A 26,819-nucleotide genomic window follows, 5' to 3' on the forward strand; every position below is an offset into this window, starting at 1 on the left:
ATATATTACAGAATTCATGACCCTTGCACAAAGCCTATGGGGCAGTGCTTGCCAAAGGGTATGTCAAAATGTACTGAATCTATAATTTAAGTTATTAAAATAAAATGCAGTTAAAACAATCATATGTTGAAAAGTTGAAGTACCACTATCAGGTCACTTTACACCGAAATTTAAACTGAGCAAAATCAGGCATTTGTTTTTTCAATTTGTTAGCTATTTTCAAGGAACTGGTCATACGCATACAGAGATCAACATGAGAAATAGCACTGAAAGCACTTACTTTTTCTTAAAACATACAATTAACAATCTGCTTTTGATGATAGCGGAGACTGATCTGACATGATTTTCAGTGAGAAAATAAATACCCCAAAGAGCTTCCTTATGTCTAGATGGAAAAGGCTACGAATATAGTCTCTCGGAACATTAATAGGCTTACTTTGTTTTTCTGCGAGCAATCTGTGGCCATTACACAATAATTCTCTACAAAATACAGGTAGTTTTAAACTACTCCTGCCATACTCTGAAAAGGGATTATTTAACTAATATGTAGTAATGCACATAAAATAAAAAGATACAGCAACCCACACTGCAAAGTTGATGCTATCAAAGGGACCAATTTAGGCAATTTAATGGCCTAAAAAATGTGGCCAATTTTAAACATTACAATAATTGCAGCAAAGGAGGTCTGCTTCTAGGATTCATATCTTTTCTGCTCTCTTCCTGCTTCCTAGGCCTGTTTATCTGTTCCATTTTTCATTCCTCTAGTTCAGGGATTGTAAAACACATACAGCCAGCTCTCCTTGTAACACAATGTGCACTAATAATAGGCTTTTTAAAAGCCTCTAGCACCTAACTCCCAAATCCTACTATGAAAACTGGTCCTCTAGTATTAAATCACCTCCTTTAGTTTGAAAGATACATGTCAGTCAGTGGGAAGGAAATACAGTGCTTGCTTAGCTGTGGCTATACTAGCATTCTCTGGAATATCTACCACTGTTTCACATCCACTGGTGAAGCTCCACAGAAGGTACTAATAATTAGAAAGCTAGTGCAGACAGGGCTCAGCATTTTTAACCACCATATATCATCTAGGGCTAGATTTTTAAAGGTATTTAAGTGCCTATAGATGCAGGTAAGCACCTAGTGGGATTTTTAAAAGCACCTAAGCAGGTTAGGTGCCTGATTCCCACTGAAATCAATAAAAGTCAGTGGGACTTATGCAACTAAGTCATTTTTGAAAATGGGACTTAGCCATCTGAGTCACTTAGGCCTTAAAATGCAGAGCAGAGCAATGCATAAATACCTTTAAAAATCTGGCCTTAGGCATCTAACCTGTTTAGGTGCTTTTAAATTCTCACCAGTAGCCCATCTGCATCTTTAGATGTCTAAATAACTTTGAAAATCTGTCCCCTCACCAGATAAATCCAAGGACACTTTACAGATTTACAGAGGGCAACTCTGTGGTAATTGTTTAAGAGCACAAACTACACAACAGTTTAAGACAGGATGTGAAGAAAACCATATTCACTTAAATCTGCAGAGGGACTGGTAAGCAAAATGTACTTACCAGCACTAGAATTTGGTCAGGAAATCAGGGATAACAACCTTTCTGTCATAAAGAGTGCCTCGAGTGCTTACATGATCACAGACAGCCAGGACTTCATGTTTTGTCTTACCTTAAAGGTAAATAAATAATATATGCACAGCAAAATGGCTCTCTCTTATGATTGGTTCAAATTACTTCAAGCTTTACAGTAGCTGTATACATTAAATGCTTGGACCCACAACATCTTATGTGTATACTCCATTAAGATGTTGTTTACAGCAGCAAACTTCAGCAACTGTGTAAACATTAGTGTCTTGCAATTGCAGATGTTGCAGTGGAAATAGACATCATACATGGTTCATCATGTTTTGTATTGAATGAATCTGAGTCCTATGAAAAATAAAATTTGGTATTAAAACTCTGGCCATTTTCCAAGAAGGGTGTAATGCCGTAGTTATTAATTATAGATTAAAAATTTCTGTAAGGCTTGAAAGTATATTTGAAGCTAATGTTAATAGGCTAAACTCCAAACCATCCCTTTGTGAACATATCTTACAATTCAAAGATCACATCATCTTAATTGTTCACATACATTTGATGTTAAATTAACATGTCCTTGCAAAGAGAGCAAACTGTAGACATCAAGCAACCTATATGAGTAAAATATTTATTGTATTAATTTACTGCTCACTGCTACAGTTACGCTCACTTTGCTAAGTACAATCTCTTCTTCTCCAAAGCTATTTTCTGTATCTCATCTTAAATATCTTCTCATAATTAGTTGTTAATTAGTCACTGATCTGCCAGTAATTGTTGAAACATTTTGTTGAATTTTCTCTGTTTGATATTCAGCTAAAAATTGAAATGTTCACATTCCTCCAATGGTGAAAAGGCTACAACTCTCGCTACTCCTTAGGTTTGCCATCATTTTAGATTTACAACAAAGATGGCGAATAAGATACAATTAGTGCTCAATTTGTAATGAAAGAGGTGCCGGAGCTCAAGCAATTTTTTTACATTAATGACAGATGCAGCAAGTCTAGAGGTGCCAGAGCTCAGCCCTGGCAAGCCTGGGACAAATTAAGAACTGGGTACATTGATTTTCTCTCTCTTTCAACAATTAATTTCACTTGGGGGAAATATATAAGGTGTTTTTATAAAGTAGGGGGTCTGCTTTAAAACATTTGGTTGGAAAGGCATTCTAGGTATTTGAATTTTGAATAGCAGAAATTAAAGGCTTGTAGGGGAACCTAGGGGCAGGGATTGTGCCTGTCAAATCCAAGGCCAACACAGATTTCAGGGCTTTCCTGATGACTCCATCAGTTATACAAAACAGAAATGTATTGTCTCAGTTTTTGTTAATTGCTGCCGAATGGCCACTTGAAAGAGCCACTGGTAAGCTGAACTGATGAAAGTGGCAACAGGCTCACTGAGGGCATGTGCACCTGCTTGGCATCCCCATACCAGGCCTGCCACATGCTGAGACCTTGCCCTCTCTGTAGCAACCTCCAGGGAACCTGGAAGGAGGAGCATGGGTTGAAGGAGGGAGGAGCTTAGAAGTGGCACCAGCAAATAGGTCTGCCTGCAGCTCTACAAGTAGTTGTTTGAATAAAGAGTTTGATTTAATAAGAATGGCATTGCCCCATGTTATTCAGCTCATAGAATGAAAAACTCCCCACTTCAGACTCTCCAGTAAGCCTCCCACTACATGACGTCTTAAACCAGCCTTTCCTTGCATGTAGAGTCAAATTTGCGGGGTAGCGGGAAAAGAGTGGGGGTGCTTGGCTGAGGAGTTGGAAAAGTGAAAACTTTGTCATGTATACCTCCCTGATGCCCACCAGAACCATCCCTGCATTCTTTTATCTCCTCTTCCCCACAAAACTCTCCCATGATAGGTGTCCCACTTTTCAGTGGGAAATTCTGGTTAATCTATCCCCAGGGATCTGCTGGTGTTGTTAAAATATGCCATTTTGTACAAACTGGTGAATTCCAAAGGCAAATAATTGCTTTTCAGAAGAATTTTTATTATCATGAAATAGTGATAATTCCTATGGGCTTCTTTCAAAAGGGATTTTTCCTATAGGCACAAACTCAAGGGGCTAGACCTCATCTCCAAATAGCACCCTTTGTATAAAGTATATGTCCTAACTGAAAACAAAACAGCACTCACCACTAAAAATATTTAAGGAATGGCACGAAATTTGGTTTGAAAGAAAAATGAATTTTCTTCAATATTTTATCTGCAAGCATACAGGGATGACTCCTTATCTTGTAAATCCCACTGACACAATGAAAACTTTGCATAAAACGACACTAAATACCTTTTAGTGCTATGTTTTTATACTAATTGTTTTATTTTCTTTGATTAAACATCACATTGATTTGTTTAGTCTATCATAGGTGTAAAACTCATGTTCTAAATCTCAAGTGTTTGGAAAAGAACTGACTAGATGCTGCAATTCTTCTCAAGCTCTGACAAGTCCAGGTGCCACACACTGCATACTGTGAGAACATTATAAAGACTGAGAAATTATCTCTGTAGAAGATCAGAGGGAAATGTTTATATACATGTGTGCTAAAGTACAGATGTGTAAATATTATGTTGGAAGCTTATATTTAATTATATGTAAGTAAAACAAAAGTGGCAAAGTCTGTATAAGGAATAACTGTAGATATACTACCCAACAGGTCTTTTTTTAATAGTTATTCATAGTATTCCAAATACTATTTACATTGTTTTCTGTGTGCATTAATTTCAATTTACTGGAAACAGTATTATACTCCAAAGCTGACTAGGAACTATTAACACATATTTATCAGGATCCTATATACAACAGCTCTTAAGTTTAAGTCCATGAGATGCCTTCTGAAAAGAAGGAATCCTGGCCTGTGCTTTAGCAAATAATTAAACTGAGGTGCAGGAAGAAGGGGGGAGAGGCTTAGTTATACATAATACTGCCTCAGCATCTCTCTACCCCACAATAGAAGCAGCATTCAAACATTCTTCTCACAGTATAATCTATGTTTGTCCGGAGTGTCTTGGTAGACTACTAAATGAAGACCTCTGCTCAATGTGCAGCTATGGTCAAAAAAACTAACAAAGCATTAGATGCACAGGAATGAGATGATGAACAATACAAAGAGTCTTATCATACCTTTACATAAATCAATGATGTTGCCTTAGCTGGAATACTGAGTGTAGTGCTGATCTCATCTCTAAAGACCATTGCAGACTTGGAAGGGGTTCAAAGAGTGACCAGAATGATCAAGGGCACGGAAAAGCTCTCTTAGGAAAAGAGATCAGAAGGACTGTGATCGTTTAGCTTAGAAAAGACATGAATAAAAGGGAATGTGATAAAACATATACAATTATTAATGACCTAGAGAAGGTAGTTTGGGAGCTTCTGTTCTCCCTATCTCATAAGAATAAGGGGCCATTCAATTAATTAAAAAGTGGGAAAATTAAAACCAGTAAAAGGAAATATTTTTCACATGATGTGTAATTGTTGAACTCATTGCAACAGTAAGTTGTTGAGGCCAAAAACTTATTAAGATTAAAAAACCACTGAATTATATGAATAAGAATATCCAGAGTTATTGTAAATAATAGTATAAATATTGTAAGTGACATTAAATCTTATGCTTTGGGTCTTAAACCAATCTCTAATTCAGTGGTACATAATCTATTCCAGTCATGCCCCCCTTTACCATTAACAAAATGTGTCCATATCCCCTGCCTCATTACTGCACAGCCAAGGCTTCCTCAGAAGCAGGGCTTGGACTGAAGGTGGAGCTGCAGGAGGAACAGGGTATGGAGGAGATAAGTAAGAATATATGAGGGTAAACTCAGATCTGACATTTCAATGTGGACTAAAATGTGCTGCTTCTAATAGGGTGCAAGGTTATTTGACCCCATTTGGGTTCATAGGTAATTTATGACTGAAATGTCTGCCAGTACCTCACTCATTACCACTTAGAATACTTCCCCCTGCATGTTGACGAGGCACAATGCAAATTCGTTTTTGCTGCCTTGTTTTGTTTTTAGGGATGATTTTCACAAGACTGCGCTGTGTTCCACAAGCAGAAAAAAATTCCTCCTGGGGTTCTTCTTATGTCTTCTGTATCAATCAATACGATGTATGTTTTCAAGCTTTTCCTCTGCAACCTGGAGGACTAGCACCTTGAAAATAAAGCTGAGATACTCCTGTAATTCCCTGAATCCAGGCTTTAGGGCTTTAAACACCGAACCTTTTGAGGCAGGCAATAAGAGTAGGCAACACGGCAAACATGTCTACATCTAAAGTTTTGCAGCGCTGGTTGTTACAGCTGTATTAGTACAGCTGTATAGGGCCAGCGCTGCAGAGTGGCCACACTTACAGCAACCAGCGCTGCAAGTGGTGTTAGATGTGGCCACACTGCAGCGCTGTTGGGCGGCTTCAAGGGGGGTTCCGGGAACGCGAGAGCAAACCGGGAAAGGAGACCCGCTTCGCCGCGGTTTGCTCTCTCGTTCCCGGAGCCACCCAGCAAACCGCAGGGAAGGAGACCTGCTTGCTCGGGGCTCCGGGAACGCGAGAGCAAACCGGGAAAGGAGACCCGCTTCGCCGCGGTTTGCTCTCTCGTTCCCGGAGCCACCCAGCAAACCGCAGGGAAGGAGACCTGCTTGCTCGGGGCTCCGGGAACGAGAGAGCAAACCGGGAAAGGAGACCAGCTTGATTACCAGAGGCTTCCTCCTTCCACGGAGGTCAAGAAAAGCGCTGGTAAGTGTCTACATTGGATTACCAGCGCTGGATCACCAGCGCTGGATCCTCTACACCCGAGACAAAACGGGAGTACGGCCAGCGCTGCAAACAGGGAGTTGCAGCGCTGGTGGTGCCCTGCAGATGTGTACACCTTCAAAGTTGCAGCGCTGTAACTCCCTCACCAGCGCTGCAACTTTCTGATGTAGACAAGCCCTAGAGCTGCCCTGTGAGTCGTGGCGTGCTGCTAATGGGACACGTGGCTCCACCGTGTTACAAACAACAGGGGTGGAGCTGCACTGGGGATGGGGGTGACCCCCCCGTGCAGTACACCACTAAGATCACTGCCTGGCCGGGTGTCGCAGCCAGCCTCCCAGCTGTGCCAGCGGGAAAAGCTTTGGGCAGAGAGGCCGGTGACGCTGCCGTAGGCCCCACCCATCTCTTGTTCCACACCAACGTGCGCAAGCGCGCCTACCCACCTCCCCCCTGCCGCCTGGGGCTGCTTCCTGCTAAGTCACCAGATCGCGAGTTCTGTCATGTGGCCGCCTGGCTCCTCCAATCAGTGGCCCCGGAGCGCTCGGGCCGTCAATTCAAACAGTTAGACCACGACGGTTAGCAAGTGTCATCCTGCTGGGTGGTCGCTCCCCCAACCCCCATCCCCGGCCTGCGTACGGGGCCGCGGCGAGCAGCATGGAGAGCCGGCTGGTGACAGCGGGGCCCTACCGCGCCACCAGGCTGGTTAGAGGGGATGGGGGCTGCGGGTCAGCACACGGGAGCGGGGGGGAGGGGCTCTGCCGATGGCGGGAGAAGAGTCTGTGGGGTCCTGGAGTGTGAAGTACAAAGCGATTCCTGGTGGGGAGGGGGACTGGAGCCCCTGAGGGGACGGGGAAAGGGAGCAAGGAGCGATGGGGGCTGGGGGACGAGCCCCTGAGGGGACGGGGAAGGCAGCAAGGAGCGATGCGGGCCGGGGGACGAGCCCCTGAGGGGACGGGGAAGGGCAGCAAGGAGCGATGCGGGCCGGGGGACGAGCCCCTGAGGGGACGGGGAAAGGCAGCATGGAGCGATGAGGGCCGGGGGACGAGCCCCTGAGGGGACGGGGAAAGGGAGCAAGGAGCGATGAGGGCCGGGGGACGAGCCCCTGAGGGGACGGGGGAAAGGCAGCATGGAGCGATGAGGGCCGGGGGGGTCTGGTTTGGAGGGGTGGGGACCCGTGGTCTAAGTGCGTGCGCTCAACTTTTTGCTTTAATTTTCTCGCCCCCCTGCGTGCCCCGTCCCCGCTCCCTTGCAGTGGAATGAAGTTACTAAATACTTCCGAGCAGGGATGCCATTGAGGAAGCACAGGCAACGCTTCAGAAAACACGGGAACTGTTTTAGTGCCGTGGAAGCCGTGGACTGGCTTCACGAACTGCTAAGGAACAACAGGAATTTTGGTCCAGAAGTTACTAGGCAACAAACAGTTCAGTTACTAAGAAAATTTCTCAAGAATCATGTAATTGAGGATATAAAAGGAAGATGGGGATCAGAAAATCTAGATGACAACAACAACCTATTCAGGTGCTGTACAGGTGTACACACATTGCTAAACTGTGAAAACTAACCAAGAGTACTTTGTAAGGAGATCAACAGTTACTTTCTGTGAGGACAGTAATTGTCAGTCAAAAGCAATACTGATTCACCAGGAAGTCTGCTTTTCCTCTACCCCTTCATTAATAATGCTGTTATGGGCTGCAGCCCAGCATTTCTGTAGCACTAAGTGCAAGGGGCCTGTCACCAACCCCACCCTGGCCCCAGAGCATGCATAAGCATCCTACATTGTGCTGTCTCCCTTCTGCACCAGTGTCTTCTACAGCGGTACAGAAGGTATAATCAGAGGAGAATCTGCTCCAAGGACTTAACTTGAAAGTTGAACTTCCCCCTACTGACCTCCAATGAATTTGCGAGAAGGGAATGATCGTCCAAAGCTAATTTGGAATTTTTCCTAATTTAAATTACGTATAAATTGTAGAGGTGTTCTGTGTTTTCTTCTTTTTATTTTAAGCCTCTACAGAGTCTTACTGGAATGATCACTGGGCACTAAATTTTTTGATGACACTAAGTTCTTATTTTTAATATATTCTGAATGCATTTACGTTTCTCTTGTTAATTATAGATTCCCTTCAACCTCTCCAGTTAAAACTTTGCAAATGAGGTCTCTATTGAAAGAGAACACAGAAAATATTCCAAAAGAGGAAGGAAGTCTCTTTAAACTACCACATTTCTCCAGGAGGACTCCCAAAAAACATGAATTACTTCATACCCTGGTAATAACTTGTGCTTCTTATCGAACATGTGTTCTTTTCAGCATTGGGAAAACAAAACTAATTACCTCTTTTAGTGGCTGCATCATCTACTTCTGCAGAATCTTCATCTCCAGTTGAAAAAATAAGCTTGCAGTTTCCTCTGGACTACTCTCAGGCCTGGGCTACACTAGCGGGGGGGTTCGAACTAAGATACACAACTTCAGCTATGCTATTCGCATAGCTGAAGTCGAGGTATCTTAGTTCGACTTACCTGGCCGTCCTCACGGCAGCGAGTCGACTGCCATGGCTCCCCCGTCGACTCCGCTTACTCCTCCTGCCAAGGCGGAGTACAGGTGTCGATTCGCAGATCGATTTATCGTGTCCAGATGAGATGCGATAAATCGATCCCCGATACATCAAACACTACCTGCCAATCCGGTGGATAGTATAGACGTACCCAGAGTGAAGTACAACAGTATGAGAATGCAACAGAAAGCACAGCAGCCCTGGTAACAAAAAGCCTTTATGTTGTATGTGGCTGCTTACAGCTTGGAGTGCAACCTAAGATCTTAAGAAACTTGAACAGTAGATGTTCAAATTATTGTTTCTATGAAAACCATCTTAATTGTAAACTTATGTGTACTTGCTGAAATCTGGCAAATTGGAAATAGTGAAATTAAGTATTTGTGGCTTTGAATTGTATGTAGTAGATGGAACTACACTGTACAGTACAAGCTGAAATCTATATATACAAGCTCTTCTCTTACCTACAAATTTAGATTAGATTAACTGCAGACTAGTATTCGCTTTTTTTTTTCTTATTTAGTCACATAATAACGGAACTAAAAAAAATCACTTAATGCTCCTCATTCCCCCCCAAATATGTTTTATATCTTTAAATATTTGATTCTTTTATGTCAAATGATTAAGATTCCTCATAAATTCTTAGAAATTTTATATATTTTAGGAACACTAAATCAGGGTACATTACTTAGCTGGTAACTTGCCTAACTCTACAACCTTGAATGTAGCTGCCCGGTCATTATTTGTTTTGTTCTTTTGCAGATTTTTTTTGTGCTTCTGACTTTTTGAATTTAGGCCCCAGTCCTGCAAGCACTTATGCATACATTCAATATTTAGGGCCTTGGTCTCCCATTTCATTCTGCATTTCGTTACTTTTGCCTTTAAATTTCAAAATTACGAATTTTTTTTTTGCTGTAGTGGATAGTAAATATTAGCTGGGGATGGAAAAGAGCTTTAGCCTTCTATTTTAAAATGGGAGAAGACCCATTTAGTGATAAGAAAGCTTAAATTATAAAAAAGAAAATTTAATGCATTCTTTATTTTGGAATAAAGCCTTTTTTACAAGTGTATGTGAGTAGGTTTTTGTTTTTAAATAATATTTTACTGGAATTTTGAGTTTGGCTTTTGAGATCCTTCAGAGAGTCAACAAAATATAATACGTATGATTGCTTATTTGTAGGAGAACATAGAAAACACAAAAAGTGAAATAATGGAAGAGGATAAGGAAAACTTACATAGGAAGAAAATAAGTCAAGAGGAGATAGAAGAAATTTGGCGAAACATAATTTTGATACAGTAAGTCAATAACAAACTGGAAATAGTTGGGGAGGGTGTGTGTATATATCTTTTCCTGCCAGTACGTAGGGATTAGGCCATTTTAGCTTCAACGTACCATCACAGCAGAAGGTACATCCATGAGTACATGCTGTGTCAATAATCAATGATCTAAACAAGTATTTACATTTTTTCAGAAAACTTTTTCATCATGCAGAAGGAGTAGTTCTGCTAAGTTACACAGGTAACTCTTGCACTTTCTAATATATTATCAAGGACCACAGTATTATATTTAGGAAAGCTGCTAAAATAAATATTCTAGGGAGTCAGAATTGCACAGTGAGTAGCTGCTTTTCTTTCCTCCTTTCCTTTGTGGTGCGTATCTGGCACACTTCCTCAAAAACTGAATTTATGGCTTGCTTCTTGCTGTTGGCTCTTTCTATTGATTCAGACAGACCTTTAGTCGTCTGGCATAAAAACTTACCTCTGACACTTGGAAGCATTGATCTTGGACTAAGAACTTAAGAGTTTAATAAGTTAAATTTTGAGTTTTTCCTTGTTGAATAGGCCTTAAAGTAATTAGCTTGTGTTCACATGCTATCAAGACTTCTGAAACATTTGTTCTCTTCCACCCTACAGCTTGCAAACCATTTTAGGTCTACCATCTTTGGAAGAAGTCTTGCACTCAGCCCAAGTAATTCCTCAATATGTCATGTACAACATGACTAACACGAGTAAACATGGTGTTGTTGTTCTGCAAAACAAATCAGGTTTGGTTTTGTTTTTGACATTTGCTTCAAGTGCCAGTATTTAGTTAATGTCAAGTGGGAGATGACAGTAATTAACTATAGTAGTACTTAAAACAGATTTGCTTAGGGTGATAACTTCTGTAGTCTACTTTTCTTTCAAAATTAAAAAGTAGGGCAGGTGAGAATGTAATAAGTATAGTGATTTAAAAATCATTCTATGTGTTCTTTTAAAACTAGTTAAATTCTGTATATGACCTTTCTGTATTTAAAGTTTAACATCAGGTGGCTAGTTTATACAGAATATAGTGACAGTTGCTGAACAATTTTCCTTTTTTTTTTTTTTTTTGTAGAAGACCTCCCTCATTGGGTATTGTCAGCCATGAAGTGCCTTGCATACTGTAAGTTATACAAAAGTAGTCTTTACAATTTCAGATATGAAGAAGTTTATCTTGGGGAGTAGAAATTCTAAAATGTTTGCTTATATGTGAAGATACTAAGCTTTTCTACACTGGATGCAAATTCAATTATATCTAACAGCCTGACATATTCAGAAGATCTAACAGTAGACTGCGTAAAACAATTGTGTACAAAGGTGACCTGTAAGGAAGAAGAGATAAAGATACTGAAATTACGTGGTGTGCATTAAAGAAGAAAGAGATCTTATAGACCAATGTACTACTCCAAATCATTGAGTAGACTACCTAAATCTCCTAGTGCCAGATTGCTTTCTATGGATCCATGCATGAATCTCTCCCTGCCCTTTCAGAAGGGGATGATCAGCTGGGGCGTTTAACTGAAGTGAGGGAAAGACGGCAACATTCCCCAACCAATTAGGGAATCTGCAGGAACATACAACTTAGAACTCTATTAATGTTATATGGAACTCTGCTATTCTGGAAGACCTCCCTATCTCTTCTCACCATAAGGAGGGGTCCAAGTGGTAGGTAGAGACTCCTGAGTCATTGGAAGAAGCTATGCTGACAGGGAGCTGGGCAGAGATGAAACTTGAGTCTTCAGGCACAGTGCCTCTGTGTGTTCATTCTCAGATGTGGGATTTCAGGGACTAAGCTACCTGCTTCTTGCACAGAACTGCCTGCTTCTCCCAGGCTGTGAAATAATTCAGAAAAAACTCTGAGCCAAACCTTAAAGAGTTTGCTAGTTTGACTTGGCCCAGCCCATAATGTGATTATTTTTATTTTTTCTTAGTAGGCATCAACAGTGCTCAAGATTTTTGCCATTTTTAATGTAAAATCTGTTCTCATTGCAGAAAGGAATATTCCATAGTTTCCACTCTAAAGAATTATCTTTATTAGCTACTATCCTTAATTGAAGTTGTGACAAACTTGCAGCACAGTTCTCTCCGCTCTAGTATTTATATAGAAAAGAGGGAATGAAATGAAGAAATGGAATATTTTCAAGACATAGGTATATGTTCCTGCATTGTAGAATCAGTATAGCAAAATTAAGCAAATTCTTTTGAGAAATGAATGGTTGTCACTTCTATCTATGTAATGATCTGCACTGCATTTTTCAGGTTGTTGGCTTTGATCTGGATTAAAATAGCCTTTTTAAAAATAATGTAAAATTTAGCAAAAAGTTTATAAACTTTTTAAAAAAAAATACTTTGCACATGTGAAGTGGGCTAACAGAAATGACTTCACTTGGGCTTTTGGGATATCAGTCTTTCACTTAAAAAAAATAAAAAGCACACAATTTATAAATGCTAATGAATGAATATGCATGACTGTTGAAAGTGTTGTATCCAGTTGAATTCTTCATCAGTTGTACAGTGTCTGATGTGTAACTTTTTTTTTGAGAGAGAGAGACTTTGGAGAGGTAGGGAAAACATGAGTTTGACCTCACTGAGTTTCCTGCAGAGCAGTTCTCAAAGAAGCAGTTTGGGGCATGCAAAATTTAGAAATGTCATGTCTCCCAACTCAGTTTTCACCATTTCACATGTACTGTATCTGCACTGGTGCCTATGCCATTTTGTGGCTTTTTTGCTGCCTCTTTCCCCACAACCTCCAGCAAAGCTCCTTAAGAAGTTATGGTGGCACTGGCTGTGTCATTGCATGCATATATGTATCTCTCTAACTGTTCAGTAGCAGTTGCAGGAGGGCCCCATATGCAGCTAAGAGAGCTTGGAGTTGAGTTTGCAGTGGGTGATTCACAGAAAGTGACATTTCCCCCCATTCCATGCACAGCACCTAAAAAGCCAGAGTCCATTTGTGAAGAAAACTATAAAGGAAAATGGGGATAGGGCAGAGGATGCTGCTTTGCTTCATCCTAGCCCATCTTTCTGTGGGAGTATGGTGGAGACCCATCTGCAGGGAAATTCTGGTTCAGTTTATTCTCTCCTTGTCCTTACCCATGCCCATAAATTGGTTAATTACATGGTTCATTGCCCACTTTTGAAGATGCTGTATTGGATGAAGAGCAAACCTGAAGTGCGCAGTTGTGATCATCCAGGGGAGGGTGATACAGGTGAACAAAGTTTGCTGTTATTGCACCAGTTATGTAAGCTTTCGGTAGTGTGTGTGCACTTTTTTAAAAACAAAAAAAGCACACCTGTCCCCCAGCTAAAAAAAAAAAAAATTAGTAGCTATGTTAGTGAATTGAGCCCTAAGCATCTTGAATATGAAAAAATCTTAGATTTATTCTGAGTATCTGAAAATAAATTCCTAGGTGCTTGTAACTTTTGTTTTATTGCTTATCTGTATGTAATCTATTTGATCTGGGGTATTTTTTTTGGGGGGAGGGGTAGTAATTTTAACAGAAAAACTAAGATTAATTGCTTCTTATGACTCCTTTTTTAGGGGTGGGTGAGAAGGAGAAAGGGTTGAAGTAGTCAAATAAGGGACTTCCTCTAAATTATTAATATTGAAGTATCTATCTTCTAAAGTTGAGTGAAAGCTTCTTGCTCTTCTGTTGCTATATAAACAGTTTTATTCTGTTTCCGCATACTAGTTACTCAAGGATGAACTACTGGGCCAATGTTTGTGTAAGGAGATGGCTGACATGACACTCCTTGAGAAATACTAGGCCGTCCCTATCATTCTTTCAGCTAATGTTACAGAAGTTTTTGGTTGTGTGGTTTGGTGGTGTTTTTTTTTTTAAAAAGGTGGTTATGAGAATAGTCCTGTCATGAGCCTTCTTTCCTCTCCTTTTTAGGGCCTAGAAGTAATGACATGAGCCAGCCAGCTTACATTGGTTTTGAACGGGATGTGTTCAGAACAGTCGCTGATTACTTTCTCAATCTACCTGAACCATTGCTTACTTTTGAATACTATGAACTGTTTGTGAATATTCTTGGTATGTATGACTTGAGAAATAACCTATTTCGTTAAGAGTTAAGTACAAATTTGGGTCTAGTGGGTTGCACATATGTAACTGTGTGCAGAATTTGGCCCCCAATCTGTATGGCAGTATGAATTTGTGGGAGGCCACCAGTGCAGTAGTAGCTCTACATTACAATCTGAGTGAAAATACAACTACATTCTTGTGACAGTAAATCTATATAAATTATCTGGTCTGACACTGTCAAAGTATAATAACCACAGTCTCAAATAGTGTAAACTAATCCTAGTCTTGGTTTTAAAAGCTAAATGTAAAGTTTTATTGTCCTTAGTCTTGCATGTATGGGCTGTTTGTTGCATGTCTTGTTTAATGCTTTTTTTTTTTTTTAGCTACAACTAACAATGTGGACTATATTAATGTCTTATATTTGTTCTGTTTTACTTAGCTACTTCAGTTCATTCTTATCTTGTTCACTTTCACACCACTTGCATCTTAACTTGTATTTCATTTTCTGATAGTTGTGTGTGGCTACATCACAATTCCAAATAGACCCAATGGAAAACACTGTATCCGAGATGAGGCGTGTGACTCACAGCCTTCAAAAACTCTGCACTTGAACTCTTTCAAGTCAACTGAATGTCTTCTACTAAGTTTACTTCGAAAAGAGACTGAAAAACAAGAGGAAGAATCTGAGTCTTCTGGAAATATTTCCCAAAATGAACGTACTCTTCAAAAAGAATGTGCTAAAAAATTACAGCAGTATAACTTGGCATGTAAACGAGCCAGTGCTCATGATCTAAGAGGAGGAAGCTGTAAAAATCTGTCAGGCTTAAGGAATGAACAGGCCCAGTCTCTCAAACTTAGGGCAAGGTGCTATTCTTTGGAACGAATTGCAGCTACTACCTCAAGTTTGTGTAGTGAAGTGGGATCAAACTACCTCTATCAATCTGACATTAACATAATATCAAGCAAAATTAAGGAAAACCCACTACTACATTCTGGGTACAAAGCAGAATCACTGTTGGATCTTGGATCAGATAGCACTGGGCAGAAACAACCGTGTGGTTCCAGGAGAGTGTCTGCATCAACAGTTCACGACCAAGAGCTGTGTAATGGGAATCGCAAATCTAAGCAACTCTGCAGGTCTCAGAGTTTACTTGGAAGCAGTAAGTCCAGAAACTGCAGTGGCATCAACACACCAGTTGCTGAAATCACAGTTAAACCATATGCAATAGTTCATCTTGGACAGAGGAAATCAAGTACTACCAGTGTGGTTACTATAGTAGAAAATGAGCCTAGGGATTCTGATATCACAGTCAATAAAAGACTCTGCAAAAGTGCAGTAGAACTTTCAGAAAACTCTTTCACTCCAGCTTCCTTTATGTTGACTGGCACGCAAAGTAAGATTGCTCTCTAAAGCATGTGGTATTTGCTTACTGTGTTGACTAACTGTCTCTGCTTTCCTACTTTCTTTGTCCCCAATATTGGATTTTTAAATAGCAAAATCGGTACTTCATGGTTTGTTTAAAGAATATTCTAATGGCTATGAAGTTAAGTAACTTAACTAATTATATTAAATGCAAGCTTTTGTATCTTCTATAATACATGCTCATGGGTAGTATCCTCTCTTCCCCAAATAGTGATGTCTAAGCAATTCACCATTACTCTTTGATCGAGTAAGTACTATTCTCTGTGATACAAACATCTGAGAGAAAGGGAGGAATCAGCATAGATTTCCCTGCTTCTAAGTGATGTCTCTTCACATTCTTTGAAACTGGATGCTGAATGAAGTTTCTAGGAGTCTTTAGAAGTCTGGAAATTGGCCAAACAATATATAATATAATAACAGAAAGTACTCAACACTAATGTGCAGAAATAGCTTCAGTTATATTCCTCAGCTGGTCTTGACCTGTGTCAATAATATGTGTCAGAACAAAATGAGATTAACTGGGGGTGAAGACTATGCAAAAAATGTTGAAATAACGGATCCCTTTTTATGTTAGAGCAGACTGTGCTATAAAGTGGCTGCTGTCTTAATTGAATAAAATGAAATTGCTGATATTGAGGTACCACTGTCCTTCATATTGTTTCAAAACTTAATTACAGCTGTTTTTATAATTATTAACTTCTAGATCTTCTCCGGCCTCATTTAGAAAGAGTTGCTATTGAAGCACTACAGATATGCTGTTTGTTGCTTCCTCCACCAAATCGTAGAAAGCTTCAACTCCTAATGCGTATGATCTCTCGAATCAGCCAAAATGTTGATATGCCTCGACTTCATGATGCAGTGGGCACGAGGTCTCTGGTAAGACACCTTTTTCTAAGAGTATGGATAACTTTATTCAATAGCATAAAAATAATGCTTAAATCTGAGAAAAGCAAGAATATTCAATGTTAACAGAGGGACTTAGTCTTTGTCTCACTAAATCTAGTATGTAACACAAATATGTTACTCCTGGTATACTTGTGAAAATCTGTATCAGAGTAAACTCTCTTGTTTAACTCCATCTGAACATATTCTAAATATATTTTTGGGAAAACTTTTTATTTGAACAGCCTTTATTAACTTTTTAAAAGAACAGAAAAGATTCATTATCCTTTTGCTACATTGATTTCCTATTCCTTCTACACCTCACTATCAATAACTAAATTGATATTGTGAATTAAATTCCTACAAAACCTTGTACGTAATTTTTAATTGACTCTCTGTTTTAACTGATATGAACACAAAACTTATTTTGCTTTTCTGTAATTTAAAAGGTCTAATGGATATGTTTTGAAAAATAGATTTTGGCTAAAACTCTTGCAGTGTGTCTACTTGAGGTAGTTTATTTTTGTTTTGTGCAGTGTGGAGTGAATTTCCATAGCCGAGTGTCAGCATAGCCTTTTTATTATATAAATGTTACGTCAGGACTCTAGCTATTGTACACAGATGCCACTGGATGTTAAAATTAAAGAATAGACCTAACTGTAGGGTTTACATTTTGAACTCTAGTAGGTCCGATGCCAAAAAGGAAACAGAACTGAGTTTGTTAAAGGTTTAAAGAATAGCTGTAAGGACTGAATTTAAGCTTGCAGTGGAAAAAATAGAGGTATTTACAGTTGTTAGGATGACATCAAACCTTTGTTTAGTTCTTTTACCATACTACCAACAGTGATTTTAAAACAAATTAAACAAATACTGATTAAAGAATGTTAATTAAAAATGGAAAACAAGAAATGAGTATATACTTGTAAATTATTGCAAGTGATGAAACAGAGGTTCTGACCATTTATTTATGCCATCTTGAACTCTCATAATGTTCTTTTTTGTGTAAGAGACAAGGGTGTTAGCCAGTGAAACTAAAGTTTTCCTACATAAACTGAAAGGATGGTGAAGAACTTAGTATAGTTTGTTTGAGGTATGGAACTAGAACAGTGGTTCCCAAACTGGGGTTCGTGAACCCCTGGGGGTTCGTAAAATGTTACAGGGGTTTTCGGGAAAAAATTCCCTCATGGTGGACAGAGCTGTCCCTAGGGACCCCAGGCAGCTTGGGGCCAGCAGCCCAGAGCTCCTGGACTTCCAAAAGCTAAGCAGATCAATGCAGGCATATCTATCACACTGAGGAGATTTAAACTTCAAGACTCCTTATAAGAAGTGGAAAGGGAGGTGGATATTTTTTGCTGTTTTTAAAATTAAATAAGCTGCTAGTATTGTTTTCTAAATTATTATGAAGAACAAGTTTAAGATTTGTTGTAATGTGCATTGTTTGCCTGGACTGCTCAAGACTTGAATGCTTGTGTAGGAGGAATTCTTTGAGTTGGCTTCTTAAATACCTTCATGCTGTTTCACATCTGATACTCCTTGATGAAACATAGGAGCCTTGTCTTATAACAGGCTTATTCAAAGTGATACAACCTATGAAAGTGAGAGCTTGGAAGACAGTTGCCTTTTCATAATGTAATAAAAATACTGTAATGATAAATAATTAATAATTAATAGTGTGTAATAAGCATGTCATAAAAACAAATCTTATATTTCCAAGATCACTGCTTTTATAATTTATACTCAGGTAAAGGAGAAAATCCCTGGAAATATTCATTTTCAGGAGGGGGTTTGCGAGACTTGACATTTTAATAAAAGGGGTTCACAGGTTGTTAAAGTTTGGGAACCACTGAACTAGAAGCTAGGGAGATCTGAATTGTATTCCCAGATCAGTGTATACAGCCCTTACTACAGTGGGGCCTTTATCACTGATTGTGTTGTGGCAGGATCTAGAGGCCCCAGTCTGTAATGATTCTGGGGAGTTCATAAATATTATTAATAAAGTGATTTGAGATCTGCAAATGGAAGACCATGTATAAGTGCAAATTATGTGTTGTTTTTGATTGGCTTTTTTTTAAGGAGAGCACTTCCCCTAACTTCAACTGAATATTGTTCACTTCTTACCTAAACTATTGCTGTATTGCCGCAAAATGTTCAGCAGCTGCCACATTTCATCCCAAAGATGACTGTTTCATAGACAAACTTATTCCTATTGTATTTTGTAAGGCACTTGGGATCCACTAATATGTTTGGGTGAAATGTGCCAAATAAATACACCTCTACCCCGATATAACGCGACCTGATACAACACACATTTGGATATAACACAGTAAAGCAGTCTCCAGGGGAGAAGGGCTGCGGACTCTGGTGGATCAAAGCAAGTTCGATAGAACACGGTTTCACCTATAAGGCAGTAAGATTTTTTGGCTCCCGAGGACAGCATTATATTGAGGTACAGGTGTGCTAGTTCATTATTCATATAGAGCTGTTGGCTTCCCTCTGCTACCTTAAGCAGAGGGGAGCTAAATTTGGAAGAACCTAGTGGGCAGGTGAGGAATAGAAATATAGACTCTGTGGCATGTTAACGTCTAGATCAGTGGTTCTCAACCTGTTTACCATTGTGGGCCACATATGCAGCTCTCTATATGTTATGTGGGCTGCATCCACACTATATACTATCTGTATGGCCCTGAGGATGTTATGTGGGCCACAGCTGTGTGCTGATTGGGCCAGGGGTTGAGAACCACTGCTCTAAATTCTGCAGTATTAACTCCCTCCGAGTCTCCTCTTCTGCTGCTACTGTGCAAAACCAGGAGATGTTTTCGTGGGGAAAAGTAATCTCGATAGCTATTTCAAGGTGTGTGGCTTTTCCTACATAGCGGAGAATGTGAATGCAGTTTTCTTGGACTCTTCTTCCTGGTTAAATTTTTTTGAATTTGAAACTGAAAACTATAAGCTCTAGTTAATCATAAAACTAGAGTTATACTCTGTTCTTATACAAGAATCACTTTGTTTCAAATGGGGGGAAATGGCAGATTTCCTCCTAGCTTCATCAATATATGTCAATAGTGGAGGAAGGTGAGGTACTTTGATGCAAATTTGTAGCAGGGAATGCAGTATGGAGCTGCAGGGAGAGGGGAAAGAATCCAAATGCCATAGTTGTACATACTAACATCCTGTTAAATACTTCTAGATGATACAGACTTTTTCTCGATGTGTGTTATGCTGTGCAGAAGAAGTGGACCTTGATGAGCTACTTGCCACAAGATTAGTTTCATTTCTAATGGATCACCAGCAGGACATTTTTAAAGTTCCAACTTACCTACAGGTTGCAGTGCAAGATCATATAGAATCTCTAAAGACAGCTCAGGTGAGTCCTGTGACAAAAAAGTTGAACCCCCTTCGCTAATTGCTGTTTATGAATTGTAGGGTATTAAACTACTACTGTCAGTTTAAAAAACAAAACTATATTCCATTTCTTTTTTTTAAAGTACAAACTTTCATGCAACTAGCTTTACTATTATAGATAGGTTTTTTACTTTTTTTTAGCAATTTAAGTTTTTAAAACTTGCATTTAATTAACAATGTAACTGAATGCCAGTGAGGCAATAACTTTGCAACCAGAAAAGATCCTCCAAGCATGTGTAGACTTTTTTGTTGCCCTTCTTGTTTCAGTTCCAATATCCAGGAGAAGAAATCAGTGCTATTTTGCCAACTTATTCATATTGTAAGCGGATAACTCCTCAGGAATTTGATGAACAAAAAGTTTCTACCTCTCAAGCTGCAGTTGCAGAACTCTTGGAGAACATTATCAGGGACAAAAGCTTGTCTCTGAAGGACAAAAAGAAAAAGCTAAAACGGGTAAGAAAAGAAATGGGCTATTCTGTGTTTTGTTTTTTTTGGAGGGGGAGACTTTGGTTTGGGGGGTTTTTTTTAGAGCGCTCAGCTGTAGTGTGCAAGATGGTTTTAAAAAATGCATAAAAGAGGAGGAGAGAGTTATCTAATTACTAGATCCTGGCACATCAGCAAACTCTTTAAAAATGAATTCTAGTCTGATAGCAAAAAGAATTGGGTACAGCCATCTGGATGAGTGCTTGTTGTGATGGCAAGTTCTGATCCTGTTTTGAAGGGAGCTTGGTCTCCACTATAAGAATTCATGTTAGTTAGGAACAATGTTTTTCAAATTAAGCACAATTTAAGAGTAAAACACAAATCAATTTTTTTCAAAGCCCTCTGCATTAAATACCAACTCTGTGGTAGGAATTAGAGTTATTTCTTGTGATATACTAAATATGCCAGGTTTCTTGTTTAATTTTTGAGCCAGGATCTTCACCAGATAAAATTCTGATGTAAAGGGCACAAAAATAAAAATAAGTGGTTTTGGTTAAAATTTTAAGACCAGATTATTTGGAAGGAGATTCAGATTTGGCAGGGAGGGATAGCTCAGTGATTTGAGCATTGGCCTGCTTAAACCGAGGGTTGTGAGTTCAATCCTTGAGGGGGCCATTTGGGGAGCTGGGGTAAAAATCTGGGGATTGGCCCTGCTTTGAGCAGCGGGTTGGACTAGATAACCTCCTGAGGTCCCTTCCAACCCTGATATTCTATGAGAAGCCCTCTTCTGACCAAGTAACTGGTACTTTCTAACATTCTGATAGAGTTCTGAACAACTTACATATTGCTTCAGGTTATCTGATATTTCTAAGTTCTACTAATCTGCTGCCTAACAGTCAAACTAAAAGCTCAACAACTTTGGCAGGACTTAATGCTGGAGGATTTTCTTCTCTTACAGAAAACCTTTGGCAAATATCTCTGATCAGTGAATAGTGTACTTGTCCCAGAATTTACTGAGCACATCGTGTGACTCAAACACAGCTCCACAAAAGCTGCTTTTAAATTTTCAAGTTGTCCCCCTCTCCCTCTTCCCCTCCGCCAGCCTCCACAAAAAGAATTATTTTGTAGGACTTGAAATGTTTCTTAAACTTGGTCACAAACCAAAAGACTGGGCCTCTATTTTTTTTAATTAATTGAAACTGGCTGTATGAAATAAATAGTACCAGCATTGGTAGATTAAACCTTTTGACTTTCCCCAAATTTCTGTATGGAGACGGGAGGGAATTCCCCATGAACCCCTTGCCTTTCAGCCCTGCAAGGGTCAGGCTACAGCCTCTGCAGAGTAGGGAGTGTAGAGAGAGCTCTAGCAGTACAGCTGCTTCCTGGCGGGGCGGGGGCCTTTGATCTTGGGGCTCACTGCATTTGCTCTAAAATGGCCCTGTATGCATGTGTATTTTTGGACAAAAATGCTCTCGTGTTGTGATTTTGAAATGCACAAGTTTGCCTCAGTAGCTCAAGCTGAGGCCTAGGTCTAGCAGAAAGCCACACAGATAAAAGTACAGTGCTCATCTGCACAACCACAGCACACTGTAATTGCTAAATAAAATTACTGTGCTGGAATAGTCAGTGAATGTTGTACCTTCATTATGCCTGAAGGCAACCAGAAAAGTGCAAATTGCTTCTCTGGCAATTTTCTGGCACACTGCAGTGCATGCAATGACTTTTTATTTAAAACTGAAAGGTTGGGGTAGGGGGTTATGAATATTGTTTGGTTTTGGTGTACCACTTCCAACAAGCACATGCACCACAGTCTGGGAACTTCTCATACAAAGTCAGTTAATTCGTAAGACTGCTTGAGGCCATGAGAATATGTAAGAATTAGTAGTTTTACTCTCAGCGATTGAGGCAGACGCTACATACATTCCTGAAATGATAACCCTGTGGAGCATGTTGGCTTTTTTGTTGTTGTGGGGTTTTTTTAATCCATATGCTCTTTCTTTTAGGAGTAGGTCCAATTATTTCTGCCACCCACCCCAAGCCTATAACTGTGCTGACATTTTGAAAAAGCTGACTTCATCAGCAGAAAGTTTTTGGTTTGTGGTATAAAGTGTATGTGTATATATATATATGCACCAAAAAATAGGAAAGTAGCTTGGTTTCAGAAACCCATTTTTGATGTGCTATTCCATATCTACAGATCTGTAGATATTCCAAGCTGCTTTCTTTTTCTCTCTTCTATTTTTTGGTCCAGTGGTCGGGAAGATATCTACAGCTGTGGAAAACAGGATGAATAGGAAGCTTTCCTAGTACCATCATTATTTGCATAATCTAAACTTTAATGCAAAAAACTATATTTCTGTTGTTATGGTCATAAAAGATTCCAAATGAGAACAGAATGTGTGCCAATGCAAGACTGTCTTCCTTTGTCTGCAGATAGCTGGCTCCAGTTTTGCTATGCTGCAGAAGGGTGAAAGCTGACTGGAATGTTCAGAACTTTGTGCATGGTGCAAACTGATAAGCATCATGTGTATGTCACTGCTGTTTGACAAAGTCAGGAGCAACAGCAGAGACTAACATTTAAAATGGAGAGATGGGTGTAGTTCTGCCTAAGGGTAACTGGCATTGTCTGAGTACAGGATAGAGGAGTGCTTGCACTTACCTCCATCTCCAACACAGTAGCCAGGAGACCATGGAGTGGGAGTAGGAAAGAAAGAGAATGTACTTCTTTTTTGTGTGTGAGAGAGAAACTTCAAAGTTATCAGAGTCAGATCTGAAAGCTAAAACCCATGAACAGGTTTCAAGCAAGCCGTCCTGATAGGTATTCTAGCACCTCTTTCCAAGCAGCTGTTGGAGGCAGAAAGAGAAGGAAAAGAGGATATTTAGCACTAGAGAGGAACTAAAGAGTTACGCCATGCTATATTATAGAAAAGAAAATGTAGAGTAAAGCCTTGAAGGGAAGTAAGGCCTGACAAAAAAACAAAATAAGGAGTACTATATACACTTTTAAACAATGCATTAAATAGAAATGGGATAATATTACAGTTGAATGCAGTACAAAATGGTTATTTTCCTGTAGGGCAGGTGCCAGAGGTTTGGTAGGATATCACAGCAAAGATATTTTTCATCCTCGCTAGCGGGCTTACTCCCCAGGCTAATAGGTGCCTAATCAGGTTGTTATATTTTTCAAGCTCTCTGTATCTTCTTTTAAATAGCTTTTTATAATAACTCTTTTGTTTTTTAGTTTCAGAAGGAATATCCACTGATCTACCAGAATAGATTTCCAACTACAGAAAGTGAAGCAATATTATTTGAAAACAAACCAACAATTAAGCAGCCAATGCTTAGCCTGAAAAAACCAAAGTTTCGTAGCGTAAGATACTATTAGGTATTCAGCTATACTTCTTGAATCTATTTGTCTGATAGGTATATGCATAGTCTAGTGAAGGACACTTACGTACTATGAAAATATAATATTTTCTTTGTGGAGGGGGAGAGAGATGTGCACATGCACACTTTATGTTGAAAGGTGCCAAAATATCTTTCTTCTGGAGATCACTTTTCACTTACCAAATCTTGAAATGTGATAAATGTTTAATGTTTACAAGTTACCCAACACATACAAACAAATATTGAGTTGTATGTGTTGAATCTCAGAAGTAAAAAGAAATGTGAAAAGAAATATGAAGTTATTAGTAACCAAAAAATGTCTGTGTTATTACTACAGTCTGGGAAACCAATGGTATACATATTATTGTAACTTTTGTGTTAAATTGTTTTGAAAATTATGCTATTTAAATTGTAGTTTTGGTTTTTAATCATTTCTTATGTACTGTATAAATGCTCTGGTTGGCTATTCTGTGTAATGTGTACTTGCCACAAAACATTACCTTTTGGGATTGAGAAAGGTGACATCCGGGCCCCACGGACTTCAGTAGGACTAGAAATTCACCCTAGGTTAGGGATTAATCTGTTTATCCAACTTCAAACTCGTATATACTTTTCATTTGCACTCATTTGTTAATCATTAAAATCATCTTAAGTTTTTAATATATTTATACATGTTAAAACTATTATACTTGATTTTATATGTATTTCTAATTTTTGATGGAAAGCTGATCTCAAATACATGGATAACTGACTTGGTATACTGCTCAAACAAAATAAGTAAGAGTGGAAGATGATATATGCCAGTTTGGTTCAGTGTAGGTATATAGGTATTATATAGTAGGCTTCAGTGTTTTATTTATAACACTGCTGAGCTGATTTTTACAAGACTTCTGGAAAATGTCCATATTGTTCCCTCTCTTAAACATCATGGGTGATATTATGGTCCTAATGAAGGCAATGGGGGTTTTCCTGTTGACTTGTTGGCTAGGATTTCATCCCTTATCTTCAGCAGGATTTTAAATCTCTGTGCAATAAATTTCACATCTTGAAAGTAGGGTTTTTTTCCAGGTATTTCCATATATTATGCTAACATTTGTGTACTATTTTTGTTGTTGTTGCCAGGGTTTTTTGTGGGTGGGTTTGGTTTTTGTCTTTTAAATTCAGGACAACATATGCATGTGTGGGGGGCTTTTGTTGGGAGGGCGGGTTTGTTTTCATCCATTCAGTTTTATGGATCACTTATTTGTGTATTGTATTTAAGCACTTTTGTGTATTGTTAAAGGTATAAGTTAGATGTAAATGATCACTGTTAGTTATGCTGGTGATTTAATGTAGTTAAATCACAGTGTATTATCTATCTAATGCAGAAGCCTTGTCATATTGTTAAACTCTTTTGCACACTGTACATGCATATTAAGCCATACCGAAACTAAACTTTGATTGTAGGGAGCACATGTTTTTGTATGTGTGGTTTTTAAACTCTGGATTTGTAGATAATCTTTTTGGGTGAAGTCCTGGCCCTATTGTAGTCAGAGTTATACCATTAATTTCAGCAGGATCAAGATTTCACCCTTTAACAATCCAGATCCAGCCCCTAAATTCAAACGTGGAACTGTAAACATGTGAGTAGCCCTACAAGGGGATTACTCTCTGTAAGTGTTTGTTGAATTGGGTGTGCAGCTTGTACATAAAGTAGCTGCACCACAGCTGTAAAACAACAACCAACTAAATGATTTAGAATCTTAGTGACCTGCAAAAGGTGGGATGGAGGGAGGGGGTTTCTGCCATTCTTTATGCATTTATAAAAGCATAGCCTGAAAGTCATCTTGCCCACCCCTCAAAAAATGAAAAAATCCTGATTGTTTTTTACAGTAGAAATGCGGGTCTTGTCTGCCTTTGACTTATGGGAGATGGTAGAACTAGTGAAACTGATAGAAGAAGGGAAGGGATTTTCTTTTAGGGTGGTTTTAAACCTAGTGTTTGTTAATGCCTTTATACAGTATATAGTAGTAAAAATGCACAAACCTTCTTCCCTTTCCCTGTGCAAGTCACCTTTAAAGATTCCGAATCAGTAGCTATACACTGTGAAATACATCAGAAGTATTATAATATCACCTGTGAAAGATAAGCATTTGTATCCAACAACAATTAGCATACATGATGACGGAGGGATCATGAGATTCATGGACAATGTTGCTTGAAAGCTGGAAGAGTGACTTATGTAATGGAATATTCATTTTGAGACGTGTCTGTTTTAGTCTTTTGTGGGAAATCTGTGGGATGGGAGAGTTTTTATTACTATATCATCTGAACTTGCTCAGAGCAGGATGGGACGATGTGGAAGTAAAAGTGCATGGAGGTTAAAAACATTGTTCCATTGCTGCCAACTGTGTGGCTGCATCAGTGGTCAAGGTGAGGTATGTGGCGAGTTTAGTTACATTCCCTCCAAGTATCTCCAAATGCATTAAACAAGAACTAAACCTAAAGGCACTCAGCCTGGCTCATCACTAAAGTGTAAAGTATAATTAGTCTTCAGGTAGCAGTCCATAAAGACACAAGAATGACCATACTGGGTCAGACCAATGGTCTATCTATCCCAGTACCCTATCTGGTGACAATGGTCATGCCATATGCTTCAGAGGGTATGAACAGAACAGGGTTATTACTGAGTGAGCCATCTCTCATCGTCTGGTCCCAGCTTCTGGCAGTCAGAGACTTAGGGATATCCAGAGTATGAGGTAACATCCTTGACCATCGTTGCTAATATCCATCCATGGACCTATCCTCCATGAACTTATCTAATTATTTCTGAACCTAGTTTAGTCTTCACAACATCCCCAGCAACAAGTTCCACAGGTTGAGTGTGTATTGTGTGAAAAAGTACTTCCTTATATTTGTTTTCAACTTGTTGTCTATTAATTTTATCTGGTGACCCCTGTTTCTTGTTTTATGTAAAGGAGTAAATAATCATTTTCTTCACATCATTCATGATTCTACAGACCTCTATCCTATCCCTCGCTACATAGTTGTTTCTCTTCCAACCTGAATAGTCCCAGTCTTTTTAATCTCTCCTCATATGGAAGCTGTTCCATACCCCTAATCATTTTTGTT

At 39.2% G+C, this 26,819-nt stretch overlaps 1 protein-coding gene across 4 annotated transcripts; it reads left to right on the forward strand.

Moving 5' to 3' along the window:
• Positions 1-6,888: 6,888 nt before the first annotated feature.
• DEPDC1 (DEP domain containing 1) lies at positions 6,889-25,374 on the forward strand. 4 transcript variants are annotated; one of them, XM_050961008.1, is made up of 12 exons: positions 6,889-7,020; positions 7,571-7,836; positions 8,432-8,582; positions 10,045-10,160; positions 10,779-10,909; positions 11,239-11,286; positions 14,060-14,200; positions 14,704-15,585; positions 16,318-16,490; positions 19,684-19,860; positions 20,166-20,351; positions 23,563-25,374. In XM_050961008.1, the coding sequence occupies exons 1-12, from the start codon at positions 6,973-6,975 to the stop codon at positions 23,704-23,706; spliced, it is 2,463 nt and encodes an 820-aa protein (XP_050816965.1). In that variant the 5' UTR covers positions 6,889-6,972; the 3' UTR covers positions 23,707-25,374. The 4 variants fall into 4 exon arrangements, with proteins under 4 accessions (XP_050816965.1, XP_050816966.1, XP_050816967.1 ...); XM_050961009.1 differs by having other exon boundaries at positions 11,242-11,286; XM_050961010.1 differs by having other exon boundaries at positions 6,889-6,987.
• The last annotated feature ends 1,445 nt before the right edge of the window (positions 25,375-26,819 follow it).

Source organism: Gopherus flavomarginatus, chromosome 7, assembly GCF_025201925.1.
Source record: "Gopherus flavomarginatus isolate rGopFla2 chromosome 7, rGopFla2.mat.asm, whole genome shotgun sequence".
Classification (NCBI taxonomy): Eukaryota; Metazoa; Chordata; order Testudines; family Testudinidae; genus Gopherus; species Gopherus flavomarginatus.